Source organism: Narcine bancroftii, chromosome 6, assembly GCF_036971445.1.
Source record: "Narcine bancroftii isolate sNarBan1 chromosome 6, sNarBan1.hap1, whole genome shotgun sequence".
In the NCBI taxonomy this organism is placed as follows: Eukaryota; Metazoa; Chordata; class Chondrichthyes; order Torpediniformes; family Narcinidae; genus Narcine; species Narcine bancroftii.
Genome location: NC_091474.1, coordinates 195,219,596 through 195,241,770, shown reverse-complemented (window position 1 = coordinate 195,241,770; position 22,175 = coordinate 195,219,596). Strand labels below are relative to the sequence as shown.

General features: G+C 42.6%; 1 protein-coding gene across 10 annotated transcripts in view; it reads right to left on the bottom strand.

Moving 5' to 3' along the window:
* The window catches only part of LOC138736914 (PC3-like endoprotease variant B), a 1,109,211-nt gene that overhangs the window by 1,024,078 nt on the left and 62,958 nt on the right, over positions 1-22,175 (bottom strand). For 9 of the 10 annotated variants that reach the window (XM_069887110.1, XM_069887113.1, XM_069887115.1 and 6 more), the window contains exon 2: positions 2,302-2,332. The exons of the other annotated variant lie outside the window; for it this stretch is intronic. In XM_069887110.1, the coding sequence (XP_069743211.1) occupies positions 2,302-2,332 (31 nt within the window). The remainder of the gene's footprint in view (positions 1-2,301; positions 2,333-22,175) is intronic. 10 annotated transcript variants of the gene reach the window in all.

The window sequence follows — 22,175 nt, the reverse complement described above, 5'->3', positions numbered from 1 at the left end:
TGGGTCAAGATAAAGGGGAGTCAGTGAATGAAATATGCATAGATTTCAAGAATGCAATCAATATGACACCATAATCTAATATTATGATGGAAAATAAAAGCTCATGGTGGAGGAGATTACACAATGGCATAGACAGAAAATTGGATAAACACAAGAACTGAAGATGTTGGAATCTATGAGCAAACAATAGCCCCTTTCACACTTGCATCCCACTAAATTGGCTGTTCAGTGTCCTGGGATAGGAATGGGGGCTTGGCTTTTCAAACTTGACCACTCCTAACTGGGATACTGAACACTTTCACACTTGCAAGGAGCCATCCCCAGGGTCAGGACTGTTCTACCTTCTACTGGTAATCTCATCACGCATTGAGTGATGGTGGACCTGCCTTAAATCCTGATCAATATATTATGATCTTATATATGAACAATATTAATCATGCCTAATTATAATTAAGCTCTACGTACAATACAAAATGAGCCCTTCAGCTCCTGCTGTTGCTGAGCTGACCTACATAAACCTTTATAAGGGACTGTGGGAAAGTGATAGCAAAAAATAGCAATAGCAGACAATTTTTAAACAGTGTGGGAAAGTGGTAGCACCTTAGCATTCAATTGATATAGTGTGGGAAAGTTTATAGCACTATAGCGCACAATTTATATAGCATGGAAAAGTTGGTAGCACCATCGCACACAATTTATAAATACCATGTGGACAAAGCAATGGTGGACCTGTCCTTCCAGAATTCCATGCAGCTGAGAAAGGATTGTATGACTGGATGCAGCAATTGAGCATTTATGGAGGGGTTTCTCTGCCGCACGATATTTTGGGAAGTCAGGTCCACCATTGCTTTTTTTGCACGGTCTTTATTAATTGTGTGCTATAGCGCTACCAACTTTCCCATGCTGTTTAAAAATTGTCCACTGTTGCTATTTACTGCTATTTATTTTCTCTTTCTCTCACGCTGCAACATTTCCACGGCAAAGTTCATACCTTCATTTTAATCTTTTCTTCCATCACGTTCCTGCACTCACGGAAAAACGGGTAATTTCAATTCCACAATGCAATTACCCATTTCACACTTGCCTGATTGCAATGCTGGCATCTGCAGACACTGAAAATTATACTGGGAGTCAAGGCCATCAATCCATGGCATGAGATGATGTCATCTGATGCCAGGGTTGAGCTGATTTTGCTTTCACACTTAGCACTTTAAAGGCCGATTGTCTGTTAATTCCTGGGATCACTTGCAAGTGTGAATGGGGCGAAGATGGTTGCACTCGACAGGTCAGGCAGCATCTACAGAATGAAACCGTCTGGCAAATGTTTTGGGTCAGGAGTCATTTTCATCCCAACCCAAAATGTTAACTGACCACTTCTGTTCACGGATGCTGTCTGACCAGCTGAGTAGTATGCACAGGAATTGGTTCTGGGGCCTCAGTGGTGTTTTACAATTCATTTCAATGTCTTTGAAGACAACAATCACATTTTTTAAATGACACCATGCAATTAGTCTGTATTCACAGGGTCACCCCCTCCCCTGATCAATTCTCACCTTTCCTTTCCTGTCCTCCTATTGTCCAAATATCACCTTTTGTCTGTGAATCTGTGCTCCTCACCAGCCTTTTTATTCTGGCACCCACCTACTTTTTGCTCATTCCTTGAAGAAGGGTTCAGACCCAAAACGTTGGTTACATATATTTCTCTCCCATGGAGACCACAAGACCAGCTGAGTTCCTCCAATATTTTTACCTCTAGGTTTAAGTTTAGTTTCTTTGCAACAGTTACCAGACTCTTGCAACTTGTTACACTAATCATAGACTGCTCTAACAAACAAAAGAACTGTCTGCAATGTTATAGGTCACTTTTTCCACAGGGATCACTCTGAATATTTTTATTAATTTACTTTATGTATCTATTGCCCTTTTTAATTATTTCTTTTTACTGTTATGGATTTTCTTGTGCTTGTCTTGCACAAATAAGAATGTTTGGAGCATATATACATTACATTGTACAATGTATATGACAATAAACTCATTCATTTTTCACAAGATGGTGAAGAAGATTTCTGCCATCATGACATGACAGAGTCCTTTCCAATTAAAGGTCTCAGACCTAAAATATCAACTTTTTTATCTTTCTGTAGACACTAAACCTGCTGAACATTCCAAGCATTTTGTGTTTTCATTTCAGATTAGCATCACTTGCTTTAAAAAAAAATGATGATCACGATCCCTCTGCTTACAAGGAGGACAAAATTGGATTCAAGCAGTAATATATGATAGGCAAAAGTGAATTAGTACCCATTCCATGAAGGACGTCCTTCTCTTTCCTCTGCAAAAAAAAATGTGCCAAATTAACTGCTTTGTCACATCACTTCTTGTTGCTATCATATTGCTGAAGTCTAATTCTATGACCCCCAGTATCTCCAGAAGTCAGGATTCCCATTCTCAACAAACAAATATTTGTGAGGTTTTCAGAAAATTGAATTTAACAAATACTGAACACTGCAAAGTTCTGGTATCTGTATCTTTAACCATTTGTGTGCTGCACTGCAGGGAAGTTATTGGATCAGCAACAGAAAAAAAAAAACGTGATTGTGTTATCATAAATGATAAACTGCCACCTGTTACCATGAACTTCAAATTGAAAAGGAGTACATGGTTTCTCAATGATTATTGATAATTACTTCTCTATTGTCGCCGCAAGTCATCAATAATTTGACTATTCCAAACAACATTACCATGGCCAATATTTTCAATGGAAGTGAGAATAAAATGAACAAGCTGAAAGGGCCAAAAATATATCAATCTCCAAAAGTAAATGCAATTTATCCTAAATCTTGACAGAATACTGGAAGGTTCATCAGTCAATCAAAGTCATTATCAAGGAATGAAGAGACTCGTATCTAGAAATGGTGGCAGATCTAGCAACCACTCACCTAAAATCTTAAAAACACCTGAAACATAAACTCAATTTTTCTTTTAACTGTCTAACTTACTGAGTGTTTATACTATTTTCTACGCTTACTTTAGATTTCCAGCATCTTTTGATTTTCAACCATTATCTTTCTTCAATTCCAGACAGTGACAGAATCTTTAAATTGTTTGTAACATTCTAGGCTTACATCGAAAGATTTTGGTTGTCCCACTTCCTTGGTTTCTTTGAGGAAATGGACAACTTATAATGATTGTAGAAAACCTTATTATTGTACACTTCTAAAATTTTAATTTGTATCGGTAGAAGCCGATTTAGTCATTTAAGCCCACGCCACCCAATTTAGCCCAAATCAATCCACAAGCTTTTTGTTCTGAAAAACATTTACAATACGTTTCCAGTTATCCGGGGACCGGATGTTTCTCAGTTAACTGGATTTTTCAGATATCTGAATAATGGCTTTAAGCAGCCAAGTAACGTCAGCAGAATACTTGTATTGGTTAATGGAAGAAAATGGAAGATCAGCTGAGGCCGACCCCCAACATCTCTCCACTGCTGTTGCCGATCCCTGACACCTCCCCACCGCCTTCAATGTTCCTGCCCATGAACCCGAGGTCCCAGCTCCTGCCCAGGAGGCCGCTCTCCTTGATGATGCTTGAACTGTGGACAACCAAGTACAGTGGAGGGTAAAGAAGAAATGGAAAGAAAGAGGGGAGGGAGTTGGTTGAAATGAGGATAATCTCCCCATACGCTGCCTGACCTGCCCATTTCCTCCAGGCATTCACTGATAGCTCAAGATTCCAGCCTGCATCCAGCCATTCAGCATCAGGTTCTGAGCTCTGTTGTTACCAAACAACAGAGCATCAGACCCCACAAGGGCACATTGAGTGACATTTCTTTCAACTTGTGACGCCATGTCACTGCCGATAAAAAATTTGGATAATTGAACTATTCAGTTAACAGAATTTTGGATAACCAGAAACATGCTGTAATAACATTGTTATTTGCCTTAATTCATAATGCTCAGAGGAGTTGGGTGTCCAAGAAAAAATTGCACAGAAGCAACATATTGAAAGTTATAAAATGTTAGGAATGGTAAGAGAAAATAATAAAGCTTGTGACGATTATAGAATAAAGAACATTACAACCCACGATGTTGTCCCAACTGATATAAACATATTCCACAACAATCATATTCCTCGATTTTGCCTCTTTCCATGTATATCCCTATCTAAGAGTTTTTGAAATGTTTCTATTGTACAAACCTCTAACTATCACCTGGCAATCCATTCCAGACAGCAATCACTGTGTGAAAAAAAGGTACCTCTCCTGTCTCCCCTTAACCTTCCTCCATTCACTTCAGATGTCCTCTTGTACCTTGATATTGTCACCGTGGGTAAAGCTGCTGGTTTTCCACCCCATTGATGTCTCTCATAATCGCACATGCTTCTATTAAGTCTTTTCTCATCCTGAATCACTCCAAAGAGAAAAGCCCTAGCTCAGTCAATGTAGCAATTAGAAATGGATTGAGAAACAATTTTTTTTTCTTGGTTGATTTCTGAAATCTCAGTGTTTTTTGAAAATCTTTTAATATCAAAAATCTTTTAATATCAAAAATCTTTGAATAACATTTGACCTCCTTGTGCTATACTCCAAATGGTTTCAACCCAAAGCCTATCTGACCTGAGCCTTGAGCATAGAACATAGAACAATACAGCACAGTACAGGCCCTTTGGCTTTCGATGTTGCGCTGACCCATATATTCCTTCCAAAAAAATACTCATTCCTCCCTACCCCATAACCCTCTGTTTTCCTTTCATCCATGTGTCTGTCTTAAATGCCCCTAATGTTTCAACCTCCACCACCAACCCCGGCAAGGTATTCCAGGCACCCACAACTCTGTGTAAAAAAAATTTCCCTCCCTTAACATTGTGCATATGTCCTCCTGTGTTTACTGATCCTGCCCTGGGAAACAGTTGTTGGCTGTCCACCCTATCTATGCCTCTCATAATCTTATAGACCTCTATCAAGTCTCTCTCATCCTTCTACACTCCAAAGGGAAAAGTCCCAGCTCAGCTAACCTTGCTTCATAAGACCATTTCACGCAGCATCTTGGTAAATCTCCTCTGCACCCTCTCAAAAGCTTCCACATCCTTCCTATAATGAGGTGACCACAACTGAACACAACACTCTGTGTGGTCTTACCAAGGATTTGTAGAGTTGAAACAACATTTCTACTCCTGAATTCAATCCCCCAATTAATGAATTGCAGCATCCCATAGGCTTTCTTAACTATCCTATCAACTTGTGTGGCAATCTTGATGGATACATGGATTTGGTCCCCAACGATATTCTGTTCATCCACACTCTTAAACAACTGACTGTTAACCCTGTATTCAAACTTCTGGTTATAACTTCCAAAATGTAGCACCTTGCTTTAGCAGTTTCTAGGAAATGTATAACAATATCATGGAAGTCAGATACAAATTTATGTATTTATAGCATTTACTTTAGAAGATTACTTACAGATTACAAAGCCAATATCATGTATTTTGGAAAATTTTGCACCCATATTTCCAAAATTTGGGTTTGTATGTTTAATAGACTCTCTGAAGAGCTCATTTATTGGTGACCTCCAATATTAGTCTTTATGATAATAGACACTCTATTCCCTTTACATTCTCCTGTCCTTCTGTAGGAGTTTAGAAACAGTTATTATTTTAATTGTAGGAGTATTGTAGGAGTTTAGAAACAGTTATTATTTTAATTGTAGAAGTTTTGAAACAGTTATAGAAGGTAGACAGAAACAGCAAGGAAAAAGCTAAATGTTCTTTGTGTAAAATGGCGCATGAAAAAGCAGAAAGATAACAGAGGAATTTAAGAAATATGCACGTACACACACAAAGAGCTTGTTTAATAGGGGGTGGGGAAAGGAGGTGTGAGCACGGGACAAGAGAAAGTTGGAGTCAATCAAGAGTCAGACGAATAGGGAAAAGTGCCAAACCAATCCAAGAAGGACAAACGTAAGACAAATGTAAGGGGAGGTGAAGTAAAAATTGTATAAAAACAAAGAAGCTTCCCGCCCTCGGGGTACTTTCCCGAGGTAAGGGGAGAGTATCCAACCTTGCAATGTTGTAAACATAAATAAATATTCTTTGTTCTCAACTTTGTCTCGAGCATATTTTGTGAACGTGAAGGCACTTCTCTGTCGCCTCAGCATAACCCTGTTGTTGCAGAACCATAATGGGACTGATTTGTCGAATGGCTCGTCTAACCAAACACTGGAGGCAAGGAAGGATGCAAGGGATCAGTATTAAGGCAAGAAGTATAAAGGCAGAAAAGATAAGTGCTGAATCAATCCATGACCAGGAGCCACTAAACCATGTAGACAACCATGAGCCAACGTCGGGGTGCCATGTTTGCACAGGCACATGGGAGAGTTTCTGTATAACTGAAGAGATATCTTTAACAGCTTGTCCATTATTATCAATTTTAAGGCAGCAATTAGAGAGATTCAGCTCGCCACACACACCACCTTCTGCAGCCAATAACTAGTCCAGGGCTAGGCGGTTCTGATAAACGGTTGCCTGGATTTGCTGTTGTTCCTCTGCCAACAAATCTAAGGCAGTAGCTGTCTGGTTAGTAATTACTTCTAGGACAGCCTGCAAATGGATTAGACAATTAAGAATGTAGATTGGAGTTCGGTACCCCCATGAACCATCCTGTGCCCACGTAGCTGGTCCATAGTATAAAATTATGCATTCAGGGGGCCAGTCATCCCCCCATTTGCTGATCTCAACCGAACGGCGTCATATGGGGGAATGTAATCGAGTGGAAATATGTTCATCGGAATCTGGAGGAAGAAGATGGAAATGTGGTTGAATTATACCAATACAACAAGTCCCACTCCAGTCAGGTTCAAGGTATGTATAAGCCATATTCCCACAAATCCAATATAATCTGTCGGGTGCATAGCCGGAAGGACTAGAATCTTCCCAGAAGGATCTCAGTGCAGGAATGGCCTGATAAGTGTTGAAATCAGTGGAATTCCAAAACTCAACATCAGCAAGGTCAGAATCATCATTAATGGGAACTGAGGGTACACAGGGAACATCTAATCAATTAGAAAGGGACAGGAAACCAGTAGGCGGGGTTGGAACCTAATTTCCACTAGTGATATTTTTCCAGCGCCGGCAAGCCAAATCGCCCTTTGGGTACCTGCAGTTTTCTTTTACCAAGCACTCAAAGCCTTGTGGATGATTTTTCAACTTCCAAGACTCACGGGATCGACCAGAAGTGCTAGTGGAAAGATTGGAGGCAAGAAGTGCACGATCATCTAATGGCTCACCTCTCCATGGCCAAGTTCCATCCCGGGTTGGTCCACTACAAATCCAACAATTGCAAACACCAAGCTCTTGGACGGTAAGTTGATGTAAATCGACCCATGGGCTATCTCCAAGTCTATGCCTATTGGCTTGTTTTCTTGCCCTTTCGTATAAGTTCTTTTGAGGCTCATGTGGTGAAGCGGTGGTCATGTTTGGGCCATTATACTTACGACTATCCGTAGTGAAATCATTTCCTTCACTAGAGGTTTGCCCAGTTTGCCTAATTTGGAGGCACAGAAGGGTCCCGGGGGAGGGGGGGGGGACAGGAAGCAGGTTTGGCTTCCGAATTTTCTGTCCTACATAGGGTAGAAATCTCTCCTATACTTAGAAAAATAGTATATATCTCAGAGGCAAAAGAACAATTGTCGTTCTTTCTTGAGACTATACAACCCTCCTTCGTCCATGTCCACTTCTCAAAATACTTAAGCACAACAATATCACCCGAAGTGCTGCCCCTCATCCAAAAAGACTTAGTACATTCTGTTTGGGAGCACGGAGTGGAAGTGAAAGCCATGGGGAAAATAAAGGAAAATACAAACAAAGACATCATTATAGCCACAAATCAAATCTTTCGTCGCAGGGTGAGCTTGAGGTCGCTAGGATGTCACTCCGACTGCCAATATGAGCCTTCTAGGTCAGTGGAGATATTCTTCAGGGGCTGGTGATAACGTTTTCCCCTCTGGACATGAGTCCACCCTTTTTCACGCGTTCGTACAGCAGTATCTGTAACTAGAAGGACACAAAAAGGACCATCCAAGGTTGGCGTCAACTTAACATCTTTCCAACACTTTATCAATACCCAGTCACCAGGTTGAATGGTATGTATGGGGAATTCCAAAGGCGGTGTCTGTGCTAGAATCCCCCTTCTTCTTAGATCAGCCAACGTGGTGGAAAGTTCCTGCAGATACTTAGATATAAATTGGTCATTTGCCTCCGGTATTGGGAGGTCCGTATGGGAGCCCAGATAAGGATGGCCGAACATCATTTCATACGGGGAGACGGCAATATCATGACAGGGAGCGGTACGAATACGAATCAAAGCCAGGGGTAAACATTTAAACCAGGAGAGACCTGTCTCAGCACACAGGCGGGTGAACTGAAGTTTAAGCGTCTGATTCATACGTTCAACTCGTCCTGAACTCTGAGGGTGCCATGGGGTATGTAATTGCCAATCTATGCCCAAAAATCTACAGACCTCCTACAGCACACAGGATGTAAAGTGCGGTCCCCTATCTGAGTCAATGGTCTCGATAATTCCGTATCGCGGGATTATCTGCTCTAGAATTAATCGAACCACTGTTCCGGCTCGGTCATTTGAAGTAGGAAAAGCCTCAACCCAACGGGTAAAGTGGTCCATCATTACTAACAAGTACTTATAATTACCGGACCTGGGTAATTCAGTTAAATCAACCTGCATGCACTGAAAGGGGCTTTATTTACCCGCTGACATAGGGGACATCCCTGAACACTTTGCTTAGCGAGGGTATAAATACCAAAGCAATAGTACCGGCTAATAAAGGCATCAACCAATGCCTGTGTAACCCAGTGCGATTGCAGATGGAGTCCGGTTATAACCTGTTTTGCTATTGCCGGATTTAATACTTGTAACCCGCCTGTTGACCACCACAGTCCATCTCGGGTTTTATACATCCCCTGTGTCTCCATCTGCCTCTGCTCTGCCTCAGTAAAAATATGATTTTTCTGTAACTCCTGGGGTACAGGTAACAACACGTACATTTGTATAGTCTCTCCCATGGATGCTTCCTTTGCGACCTCATCTGCCTGTCTATTACCTCGGGCTTCGGGACTTTCCCCTATCTGATGTCCCCGTACATGGACCACAGCTACCTCCTTAGGCAGCATTAAAGCATCCAAACATTTGATTATTACATTTTCATGGACTAACTTTTGGCCCTTTCCTGTAATCAACCCCTGTTCCTTCCAAATTTTTCCAAAGGTATGGACAACTCCAAAAGCATGCATTTAGAATCTGCGTAAATTGTTCCTACTTTCCCCTGTAGTCCCTGGAAGGCTCGACACAGCGCATATAATTTGCATGTCTGAGCCGACCAGAGACCGGGGAGGCGACCAGCTTCGATAACAGAACCATCTTTTCCATCCACTATGCCATATCCACTGTAACGGGTTCCTTCTATACAACGAGAAGAACCATCTATAAACCATCTCTCTCCCTCACATAGAGGCTCATCCCCTAAATCGCTCCGGATCTTAGTTTGCAAATTTATTATTTCCAAGCACTCATGTTCCAGCTGATCATAGGCGTCTCACTTGACGGAGATACTAAGAATGCAGCTGGGTTCTGGTCCCGATTAGTAACCAGCATCAAGTCATCTCGGTCCATCAAAATTGCCTCATATTTTAGAATTCTCGAATCAGTCAACCATCTACCCGCACGCTGTAACAGAATAGTTCTAACTGTGTGCGGGGTATAGACAGTCATGGGTGCACCAAAAGTAATCTTTCGACCCTCTTCTACCAAGACAGCGGTGGCAGCAATAGCCTGGACACACTCCGGCCATCCGCGGCAAACTGGGTCCAATACTTTGGACAAAAACGCCACTGATTGCCGGAGCCCCATTCGCTCCTGGGTCAATACACCCGTAGCTGCCCCATCCTTTGCATTAGTAAATAAGTCAAATGGTTTATTCAAATCAGGTAATGCCAACATTGGAGCCTTGGCGAGACAACTCTTTATCCTCTTAAATCCCTCCATTTCTTCCTCTGTCCAGACAACAAGAGAATTATCTAGGCCAGCTAACTTATCATACAAAAATTTTACCAAACTAGAATAATTTTCTATCCAAATTTGGCAATATCCCACCAGACCAAGGAACTTCCTGAGCTCTCGGGCATCCTTGGTAGGTGGGACCTGCAAAATACCACATATTCTCTCCAGGTTTATTCGCCGACACCCCTGACTAATTAGATGGCCTAGGTATTTTACCTCTGGCCGCACAAATTGCAATTTTGCCTCACTTACTCTCAGCCCCTTTTCTCCCAGAAAGTTTAACATATCCACCGTATATTGTTTGACAGCCTCCTGTTCTTTTCCTGTGATTAATAAATCATCTACATATTGTATTAGTTGACAGTCTGATCTTTTTGGAGCTTCCTCCAATACTTGTTCTAATACCTGGCCAAACAGATTAGGGGACTCTGTAAAGCCTTGCGGGAGAACTGTCCAGCGATACTGGTTCTTTCGTCCAGTATACAGGTTTTCCCATTCAAAGGCAAACATGTCCTTATTACCTTCATCCAGAGAGCAAGCCCAAAATGCATCTTTCAGGTCTATCACACTAAACCATTTACTATTTGGATCTATTTTCCCATAATAATATATGGATTAGGCACAACGGGGTATCGGGCCAGAATTACCTTATTTAACTCTCGTAGGTCCTGTACCAGCCGATAAGTACCATCTGCTTTTTGAACTGGCAGTATTGGGGTGTTAAAAGGGGACATGCAGGGTCAATTAACCCGTCCAATAATAATTGATCAATTACGGGTTGCAGTCCCTTCCTTCCCTCGATTGGGATTGGATATTGCTTTAGTCTGACGATCTGATTGGGGTCTTTTAGCGTGACCCAAAGTGAGGGAACATCCAACCCCCCTCTATTTCCCTTCTTGGCCCACACCTTGGGGTCGATCAACTCGCGATCTTCTTGTGTCAATGTGTAGAACTGGACCCCAATTCCCTTTCCTTGAGGCCGGGTCCCGATACCCAATAAATCCTGCAAATCCCATCCCAACAGGCAGACTCCTGCCTGGGGAACCAGTAGAATGTCTCCCCTTATTACTTTTCTCCCCATTTGTATCCTGAGGCCCCTTACTTCTGGAACCTCAAAATTAGATCCCCCGACTCCCGAAATGACTACTTTCCCATTCGGTACCGTTCCTTTGGGTTTGGTTAGAATACTAGAATGAGCTGCCCCTGAGTCTACCATAAAGATCATGTCCTCTTCGTGGGGTCCTATGCTTAAGTTTACCAATGGTTCTCCATGCAGCCCCATGGCACTCTTTACGGGAGAACCCTGACTTCCCTAATCTTCCTCCTCCATCAGGGCATAGGATCGTGTGTCCCTAGCCCTCTGAGGGCATTGCCTCTTGAAGTGTCCCTCTCTTTTACAATAGTAACAAACCTTGGGCCCTGTCTGCAATCCTTTGTTGGGACCACCTCTTGGGGCCCCCACTCGTGGTCGAGGACCCTGTGGTTCGTCCCATCCTTCAAATCCCGGCCCTCCTCTTTCTCTCATTCCCATCCATCCGCCCAGACCTTTGGTCCGGCGTCTTTGACTTCCCTGCTGTCCATCTACGACTTCCTTTACCGCCTGCATTAACATCTTCGCCTTTTCTTTCTGCTTATCCTCACTTCTCTGAACATAAGCTCTCTGGGCTATTTGCAGAAATGGTGATAACCCCTGTTCGTGCCAATTTTCAGTCTTTTGGAGTTTCTTTCTTATGTCTGGGGCTGAATTTGTAACAAATCCTGTCAAAACTAACTGTTCCCCCGCCGGCGACTCTATATCTAACTCCCCATATTGCTGTATTGCCGCCTGCAATCGAGTCAAGAAAGCTGAAGGAGTCTCCTCTGGGCCCTGAGGGACTTCAAATGCCTTTTTAAAATTTTGCCCCCTGGGTACCGACTCTCTCATTCCCTTTATTAAATTAACCCTATATTCTTCCATTCGAGTTCGGCCTTCACAGTTCCTTTATCCCAATTTGGATTCACCAAGGGAAACTTATCTTCTCCCGCCACAGCTCCTGGACCTCCTTGGTGTTCCCGATCCCATACTCTAATTCCCGCTTATCTAATCATTCCGCTCTCATCTAGAGTAAACAAAACCTTAAAAATGGACATTAGTTCATCCCAGGTGTAAATATTTGGTCCCAAAAATTGATCTAATTGCTCTGCACAGGCTTGGGGGTCCTCTATCAAAGACTTAATTTCTCGTTTAAAGTTCCTCACTTCCGTATTGGTTAGTGGAACATTAACAAATCCCATCGCACCTCCCAAAGGCACCTCGCGAAGGGGACACATGTATGCCTGGGACGGGTCCGGTCCCCAGGCTCCTGGTGAAGCGGGGTCTCCCTTACGTCGTGTAGGACCCAAATCAAATTCCCCGGCTTCTTCCTCACGGAGGGTTTCACACTGCTCTTCCGATAATCCCGTACAGCCTGGGTTATATGCCTGGGGGGGTAAGAGGCGGCGGAGGGCCCTTAGCTTGTAACCTAGTCCTTATCGTATTTTCTCGTTCATTTTCATTAATGAGTCGTGGAGGGGTTTGAGCGGAAGACGTAGGGAGGGGAGGATAAAGCGGGCGGGGAGGAGAGGGCAAGGGAGGAGCCGGCTCAGGATATGGTGTAGGTAATACCTGAAAGGGGTCCCAATTCTCAGGGAGAGGAGCCAAAGGCTCCTGTTCCTTAGGTTTTGCCAGATCCCTTGTAGTCATCACCATTTGGTTCGATTCTACAAATAACCAACAGGCAGCGTAATCCCTGCTCTCAGAGTCATCAGGTCTATTTTCATAAAGCCACATATTCAGTTGCTGACATACCCAATCCTCATCCGAACCGTATTTTGGCCAAAATACTGAAGACCCCTTAATTGGATTCTCGGGCCACTCGTGGCAACAGTACTGGATCATTTTCTTTTTATCTTTCCCACGGTCTTTCCCGCACCCCAGTTCATCAATTGCCTCCCCAATGGGCTTCCCGGGGGAATTCTGTCAACCGGTCCTATTCTCAGACCTTTCTTTTTGCTCCTTCCCCCACCCATGGTGGAAAAAAATAAATCTTACCCGGCTGTTGAGCCTTCCCAGCACGTCACTTATACGGCTGTCCCATTGTTTGTTCTCAACGCCTCTTCTCGGATATCACTCGCAACGTCCACTGGCCGGACACTTGATGACCTGGAGTCCGGCTAAATCAGCCGGGGTGCACCAACCCCCTTTCGGACAAGCACCAGTCAGTGGAGGGAGTGTGATTCCGGACGAGTTCCCAAGTTGTGAGAAGTGCCTTCACGTTCACAAAATATGCTCGAGACAAAATTGAGAACAAAGAACATTTATTGATATTTACAACATTGCAAGGTTGGGTACTCTCCCCTTACCTCAGGAAAGTACCCCGAGGGAGGGAAGCTTCTTTATTTTTATACAATTTTTACTTCACCTCCCCTTACATTTGTCTTACGTTTGTCCTTCTTGGATTGGTTTGGCACTTTTCCCTATTCGTCTGACTCTTGATTGACTCCAACTTTCTCTTATCCTGTACTCACACCTCCTTTCCCCACCCCTATTAAACAAGCTCTTTGTGTGTGGACGTGCATATTTCTTAAATACCTGTTATCTTTCTGCTTTTTCATGCGCCATTTTACACAAAGAACATTTTAGCTTTTTCCTTGCTGTTTCTCTCTACCTTCTATAACTGTTTCAGAACTCCTACAATTAAAATAATAACTGTTTCTAAACTCCTACACTTCTATTTCTATTTTCTCATTTTTCTTTTTTCTTTCTAGGGGTTTGGGGGGGATGGGATGTGGGAGGGTGGAAGGGGGGGTTTTATATACAACGTGAATAACTTTTTGAAATAACTTTTAAATTGAATGCAATACAATTATTATTGTGGTTTAAAATTTGTAAATTAAATATTTAAAAAAAACAAAATGCATCACCTCATCCGGATTGAATTCCACCTGCCACTTTTCTGCCCAACTCTGCATCCTGTCTATATCCTTTTGTGACCTTCGACAACCTACAGTATCCACAACTCCTCCCACAAAATTACTGACACATCCTTCCGCCTCATCATCCAAGTCATTTATTAAAAAAATCATAAAGAGCAGGGGTCCCAGAACAGATTTTTGTGGTACTCCACGAGTCACCGATATCTAGGCAGAATACTTTCCTTGCACTACTACTCTCTGCTTTTTTCCTACAAGCCAATTTTTTTATCCACACAACCAAGGTTCCACTGATCCCGTGCCTCATGACTTTCTAGATGAGTCTCTCATGGGGGACCTTGTTCAATGCTTTGCTAAAATCCACGTAGACCATATCTACTGCCCTACACTCATCAATTTCTTCAGTTACCTCCTCAAAAAACTCAATTGGACTTATGAGGCATGATCTTCCTTTCATAAAGCCATGCTGACGATCCTTGAGTAGACTGTACTTCTCCAAATGGACATAGATCCTATCCTTAAGAATCCTCTTCAATAGTTTGCACACCACTGGCATCAGACTCACCGGTCTATAATTCTCAGGATTCTCCCTATTACCTTTTTTAAACAAGGGGACTGCATTTCCCATTCTCCAATCCTCCTGCGGCCAAAGAGGATTCAAAGATCATGCCACTGCCCTAGCTAGCTCTTTCCTCATTTCCCACAGCAGCCTTGGATATATTGCATCTGGCCTTGTGGAATTATTAACTTTGATGTTTTTAAGAACAATCAAATTGAAAACCACTGCACTAGCAATGACGGCAGCCATTTCTGAACTGCTGCATTTCCTTTAAACCAATGGTTCTCAACCTTTTTATTTCCTCTCACTTACCACTTTAAGTAATCCTTATTCCATGGGAAGGAAAGGTTGAGAATCACTGCTCTAGATCCAATTATCACTGAAATATTTTGCTTAGAAAAATTGTCATTGGCCCATTTCCTTTGATGTCATGAAACTGTGCACATAACGAGTCAATGAGGTGGTTTTCAAACTTTTTCTTCCCACCCACATACAACCTTAAGCAACCCCTAATTAATCACAGAGTACCTATGGCATAGGGAACACTTAGTGTGGTCTGTGAGTGGAAAGAAAAAAGTGGAAAACCACTCCTTTAAACACCAGTGTGACCTGCTTTCCATTTCTGCAAGGCATATTCCAGAATGAAGCTTCAGAAAGAATGAGTTTGTGGCGGTCCTTCACATCTCCCCAACGGGACCTCACAAAATGATGGTCGAACGTGATGATCCAGCAGGTTGCACGAGGCCCGCAGCACTGCCCTCCAATTGGCCACAACCAAAAGAGCTTAACTAGCCTATCAAGGAAAGCGGATCACAAACACACCAATCAGCACTTAAGGGGTTTTGACCACACCTCCTAGTTTGAGAATAAAAGCAGGGCTGTGAGCCAGGGTTTGTGCCATTCTTTTTGGGAACAGCGTGTTCTTTCTGAGCTAACCTGCCTGCAGCTATAACCTCTCCTGCGCTATAGGCTCCACAGAGCCATGGCTGGTAGCAGCTGGCAACAAGCTGATCATACCATATTGAAGAATATTTAATTAGAAATAGCTTATTGCACAGAAACTATGCATACTTGATAAAAGTAATTTTCCAAATATTGTATACCATGTTAGCTTCCCACCTTTATAACAGTAGATAAGAAATCAGATGACAAAGCAAGGTAGTTTGACCTTGTTAGGAAAGATGTGGTTCAATTGCCATTGTTGCAGGTTATTTTTGAAGAATACCTATTTAGTTCTATTCATTGAAAATTATAAACTAAAAATGTTAATGTCTCACATTTGCCGCACCGTCAACATTGTTCAGTTGATATTACTTTTTATCTTTGAATCAGAATTCAGGCCATGCATTTCATTTATCATGGACCTGATTATTTGGTTCACACTGAAGTGTATGATCCTGATTTTTTTTTTCCATGTTCTCCCTGAGCAATACATTTTTTCCAGAAGATGTAGTCCGGAAAGAGGCATGAATGTGGCAAGTCTCTAGCTTCACCTGGACTCCATTCCCTTTCTGTCAGCTTGAGAATTCTGGGACTCTCACGAACGTCTGGAGCAGGGTTGAATAAAGTGCACAGAGAGCACAATGGGGTGCCATCTTCATCTCCTTACCACTGTGACCAAAGAACATTCACTTCAAGATTGTCCCAGATGTTTATCTATACTACTGATCCAAGAGAATTGCAAAAATAAATTAAATAACCTCTTGTCGTAGCACATTGCAGCCCCCTCAGGGTGCCTAACAAAATGAAGGATGAATGCAATGATCCTGCAGTCTGCAAGTGCCCCATAGCGCTGCCCTCCAATTGGCCACAACTAAAGGAGCATAACTGGCCTATTAAGGAAAGCGGATCACAAATGCTCTAATCAGCACTGAGGGGGCTTTGACTACACCCCCCCAGCTTGAGAATAAAAGCAGGGCTGAGAACCCAATAAAGCTCAGTGTTAATTTCACTCAACTGGTGTTTGTGATGTTCTTTCTGGGTACAGCATGTTCTTTCTGAGCTAACCTTCAAGCAGTTATAACCGCTCCTGTGCTGTAGGCTCAGTAGAGCCATAGCTTGTAGCAGCTAGCGACAGTGGTGACCCCGACGGTCCAAACAGCACTCTGGACCCAGTGATGGAGGCAGACTCTTCAATCAACATGCTGACATTGAAGCTGCTGAGCTTCTGGGCAAGGCAGCCCAAGGTATGGCTCCAACAAATTGAGGAACAGTTCGCCGGGAGAAAGCAAAATCCCTGCTGGCCGAGAGGGGAACAGCCTTGGCACTCCACGAGACGTCCAGACCGATCACGCATGATGCCACCCCAGCACTGCAGCCCGTGAGCAGACAATAGCAGCAAAGACCCAACCATCAACCAATCGATCGACCAGCCACAAAGATAACTGACACTCCCAGTGAGCAATACCGTCAATATCATCAGTGGTGGGGTGCAGAGGTCCGTTGATGTCTCTGAACCATGCACATTCCCAGGAAACGTTAAAACCAGCCCATTTGGACAATGATTGACCACCCCCTCCTCCCCTCAAAAGAGGCCAGCCTCCCAAAAATAAAAGCATTTTGATTGGCAGTTCTTTGGGGGGGGGGGGGTCGTGTGTCGGCCCCTCACAGCCCCCTCGGGGTGCCTCACAAAATGAAGGACAAACGCAATAATCCAGTAGGCTGCATGAGGCCTGGAGCACTGCCCTCCAATTGGCCACAACTAAAGTAGCCTAACTGGCCTATTAAGGAAAGTGGATCGCAAATGCACTAATCAGTGCTGAGGGTGTTTTGACCACAAACTCCCCCCCCCATCTTGAGAATAAAAGCAGGGTTATGAGCCCATTAAAGCTCAGTGTTAACTACACTCAATTGGGATTTGTGTAGTTCTTTCTGAGCTAACGTGCATACAGCTATAACCTCTCTTGTGCTATAAGCTCCTCAGAGCCATAGTTTGTAGCAGATAGTTACACTAATATATATCAGAAAACCCTCATAATTACTGAAATATGTTAGTTTGATAGCTGGTAATGCATAATAAAAGTGCAAAATACTTTGCCAATTTGTTAGGCCCAATCTTTTATCTCCCTTTCCTTAATCCCTTGACTCCCTTCCTTCAGCTCCCCAGCCCCTTCCCTTTCTTCTTCAATCAAAGAGCAATTTTCTCAGCCCTCTGCCCTTCCTCTTATCATCTCTCAGCTTCCTTCTCTTCTTACCCTCCTCCCAATGTTATCTACCCAGTACTAATTTTAAAAGATTCAGGTCAGGTTACCCAACTGAATGAACCTTTCAGTGGCAGCCTTTGAGATAGCTCCAAAAGTTAAGCTGCAACTTTTGGGGTGCAAATAAAATAACACTTTTTAAAAGTTTTAAATGTTTATATTGTGACAAGATAGATAAGTTTTTTTTAAAGATTAGATCACACACAAACACTTTAGAACTGATCTTATTTAAAATACTGGAGCTCTGCTCATGCTTGACATGTTGGCCCCGGAGCCTTTGGAAAAGCTTTGGAGAATGCCCAAGAGACTTCAATAATGGATTGTTGTTTACAAAAAGGGAACAGATGAAAGAACTTGTTGGAGCTGCAGACTGTCTGCAGTGGAACTTGCTGTTCTAAGAGGGTCATGTGGTTTTGCAAGCAGAAAGAGTAAAACAGGTTTTCTCTCAGAGAGAGAGAGAGAGATAGACAGACAGACAGACAGACAGAATTCAGTTCTGCAGTTTTACAGTCAGCAGCAGCAGCAGCTGGGACTGGAGCAGGACAAGCTGGCAAGCTTGTGCAAAACCCCATTTGGAAGATGGGTTGTGAGTGCTTAGTTCAGCCTGGTCAAAGCCCTTGTGGCTCATGCAAGAGAAGAGAACTGGTTGCCTAATGTTTCACTTGAAATAAGAGAAACAAAATGGAACTCTGTGGTGACCTGAAGGAAAGAGGTTATCATCTGGAGAACTCTGAAGGGGAAAGTTTCTTCAGCAAGACACTGAAGTGGCTGATTAAAAAGAAATCAGTTGTGGGTGTCCAGCGAACAACAGATCTCTCAGTCTGAAACCCGACAAGAAACTTCCTGAGCAGTAACCATTTACCTTTCAAGCACCAAAGCCTGGTGAACTTCATACATGTTAAATTCTGTGCACAGTATAAGAATTGCCTGCAACCAGTGAACTTGGAGGAATGAGAAGTGAGAATGGACTGTGAACCAAAGAACTATTCTGAACTTACACACACATTACATACACAGGCACTTAGAATTAGAAGGGGGTTAAGTTAGGTTAGTTAAGTCAATAGTGATAAGTTAAATTGTGATTCTGTTTTCATGTTTAAAGATAATTAAAAGCAACTTTTGGTTAAGTAACCATTTGTCCTGGTGAATAACTATTGCTGCTGGGTTTAGGGGGGTCCACTGGGCTCGTAACAATATAAATTATAGAATTTATAAAATTGTCTCATTTTCTTTTTTGACATTATTTGAATATTCGTTATAGGCCAATATAAGTAATATATTGTCTTGCTGTCTTTTTAAAATCATTATTTTGAGGCTTTAATTGATACTCTAATTGTGTGATAAACTCATTTAGAGTTATTTTGATCAAGTCTCACCCACAAAGAGTCAAAGGTACTCTCAGGCCATGCTGACCTGAGAATGCCCACCAAACAAATCCAGAATTTTTTTTTGCATACAAGTGTTTAAAGTGCTGCTGGATTTTGTTCATTTGTGAATTAGCCTCAAATTTGAATGGAAACTCGAGAGGCAAACCTGTTTGTAAACCAGTCATATTTTAAAATATGATACATGCAACAATTAGCAATTTGCCATTGTATTCACAGATATCTTCAACATCACACTGCGGCAGGGCTCAGTACCCACCTGTTTCAAATAGGCCTCAATTGTGCCGGTGCCTAAGAAGAGTGTGGTGACCTGCCTAAATGACTATCAAACAGTGGCACTCACAACCACAGTAATGAAGTGTTTTGAAAAGCCGGAGTTGAAGCATATTAGGTTCTGTCTGAGCGACGACATGGATTAATTCCAGTTTACCTATTGTAGTAACATCTCTAAGGTGGGTGCCATCTCATTGGCTCTACACAAAGTCTGGAACACCTTGATAGCAAAGATAGCATCAGGATTCTCTTTAATAACGAGAGTTCAGCAATCAACACCATCATCTGCTCAAAATTGATCAGCAAACTCCACAAGACCTAGGCCTCAATACTCCATAGTGTAATTGAATCATGGATTTCCTCACCTCCAGATCATAGATCAATCAGTGAGGATTGGTAAGAATATCTCCTCACAATCTCTGTCAGTAGCGGAGCACCACGGGACTGAGTTCTTAGCCCCCTGCTCTACTACCTATGACTGTGTGACTCAGTACTGTGACAACATCATTTACAATTCACTGACAATCCCATGGTAGTGTATTGCATAAAAAAGGATCTCCAGCATGCAGGAAGGAGATTGAAAACTTTGATAAATAGTGCAGCAACAACAATGTCACCAAAACCAAAAAGTTGATTACTGACTTCACAAAGGGAAAACTTGAGGTGTACGATCCAGTGATCATTTGGGATCAGAGGTGGAGAGGTGTGAAAATTTTAAGTCTTGGGAGTCACTATCTTGTAGGAACTTTCCTGGACCCAACACACTGATGGCATCATGAAAAGAGCACGTCAGGGCCTCTACTTCCTCAGAAATTTGCAAAGGTTTGGTATGACATCGAAAAAACTGGCAAATTTCCACAGATGCTTGGTGGAAAGTGCATCTCACCTGTTGTGTTGATCATTCTGTAGCAGAATGGCTGTGGGGAAGAAACCATCTTTAGGCTATTGGTGTGCACTTTCACTCAAGCCAGTGACTACAGGCCGGTGAGATTGATGTCAATGGTTGGAAAATTGTTGAACAAGATTTTGAGAGACTGGGTTCTGAGCGACAGGATCCTGAGGGACAGGATCTACCAGTACTTGGATAGTCAGGAACTGATTGGAGGCAATCAGCATGGATTTGTGCATGGAAGATCGTGGTTCAAGAATCTGATAGTCTTTTGATGATGTGAAAAAAAGGGTTGATAAGGGCAGGATAGTGAATGTTTTATATATGGACTTTAACAAAGCTTTTGACAAAGTTCCACATGGAAAGTTATTCTGGTAAGTTAAATTGCATGGGATTCAAGGTGAACTAGCCCATTGGATTCGACACCAACTTTGTAGAAGAAGGCAGAGGGTAGTAGAGCAAGGATGCTTTTCTGATTGGAGGTCTGAATCTAGTGATGTGCCACACGAGTTAGCACTGAGTCCAATGATATTTTGTTATTTGGAGATGATTGTTCCCTTCAGGAGGACCAGGAACAACCACCCTCCACTACACATCAACAACCCTATAGTGGGGAGCACCAGAGAACTAAGTTCCTAGAAGTTCACTTAACTAGTGACCTATCATGGACACAATATCCCGTCACTTGTAAGGAAGATACAGCAGTGACTGTACTTCCTAAGAAGACTTAGGCGGGAAAGGGTGCCGGCCAATACTATTTCAACCTTCCACAGGAGCTTTATCGAGACCATCCTGGCCAGGTGTAACAGTGTGGAACGGCAACTACAGAGAAATGTAATGGAGATCAATCCACAAGACCATTAGAGTGGCAGAGAGGATCAATGGAGTTTTCCTCCCACCCCATCCACCACCCCCCATCAACATGATCTGCCAGGATCATTGCCTGAAGAGGCATGCAAAATCCTTGAGAACCCCTTCCACCCCACACACATCATCTCAGAAGTATCAGAGCCTGTATCACTGTATCAGAGGAGTATCACTGACAAGCAGTGAGAATGCTGAATGACCAAAGTAACTTTTCACACTAACCATCCTAGACTCGCATGTTCATAAAACAAAATCTTATATATGAATACTTGTCTTACAAATGTATTGTTTGTCTGTATGCATGGATGTTAAATATCTGGTTGTATGTCTGCGTGTTTTGCATCAAGGACAAAGAATACTGGTTCGGCGGGTTGTACTTGTGCAATCAGATGACAAACTTGACTTGGATGGCAATGTAGTTAACTTGATTAGTAAATTTGTCCAAGACACCACAATTGGTGATGTAGTGGAGAGCAAGAAAGAATATTCAGGTTTACAATAGGATCTAGTTCAGTTGATTAGGTGGGCCAATGAGTGACAAATGGAATTTAACCCTGACAAGTGTGAAATGTTGCACTTTGGTAAGTCAAACCAGGGTAGGACGTGAATGGACCTTGGAAAGCATTGTAGAACAGGTTCATAGTTCCCTGAAAGTGGCAACTAAGGTGGACAACTTGACAAAGACGATGTTTAGCATCCTGGCCTTTATTGGGTGGAATACAGAACACAAAAATTAGGACATCATGATTCAGCTGTACAAAGCTTTGCTGAGACCACACTTAGAACAGCATGTGCAGTTCTGATCACACAGCTGTAGGAAAGAGATCAATAAATTGAAAGGGATGCAGATAAGATTCATTGGAATGACAGTGGGACAGGTGTGGTTGAATTATAGAGAAAGGTGGATAGGCAAGGTTTTTATTCCCTTAAGTTAATGAGGCTGAAGGGTGATCTTAAAAGAGGTTTACAAAATCATGAGGGG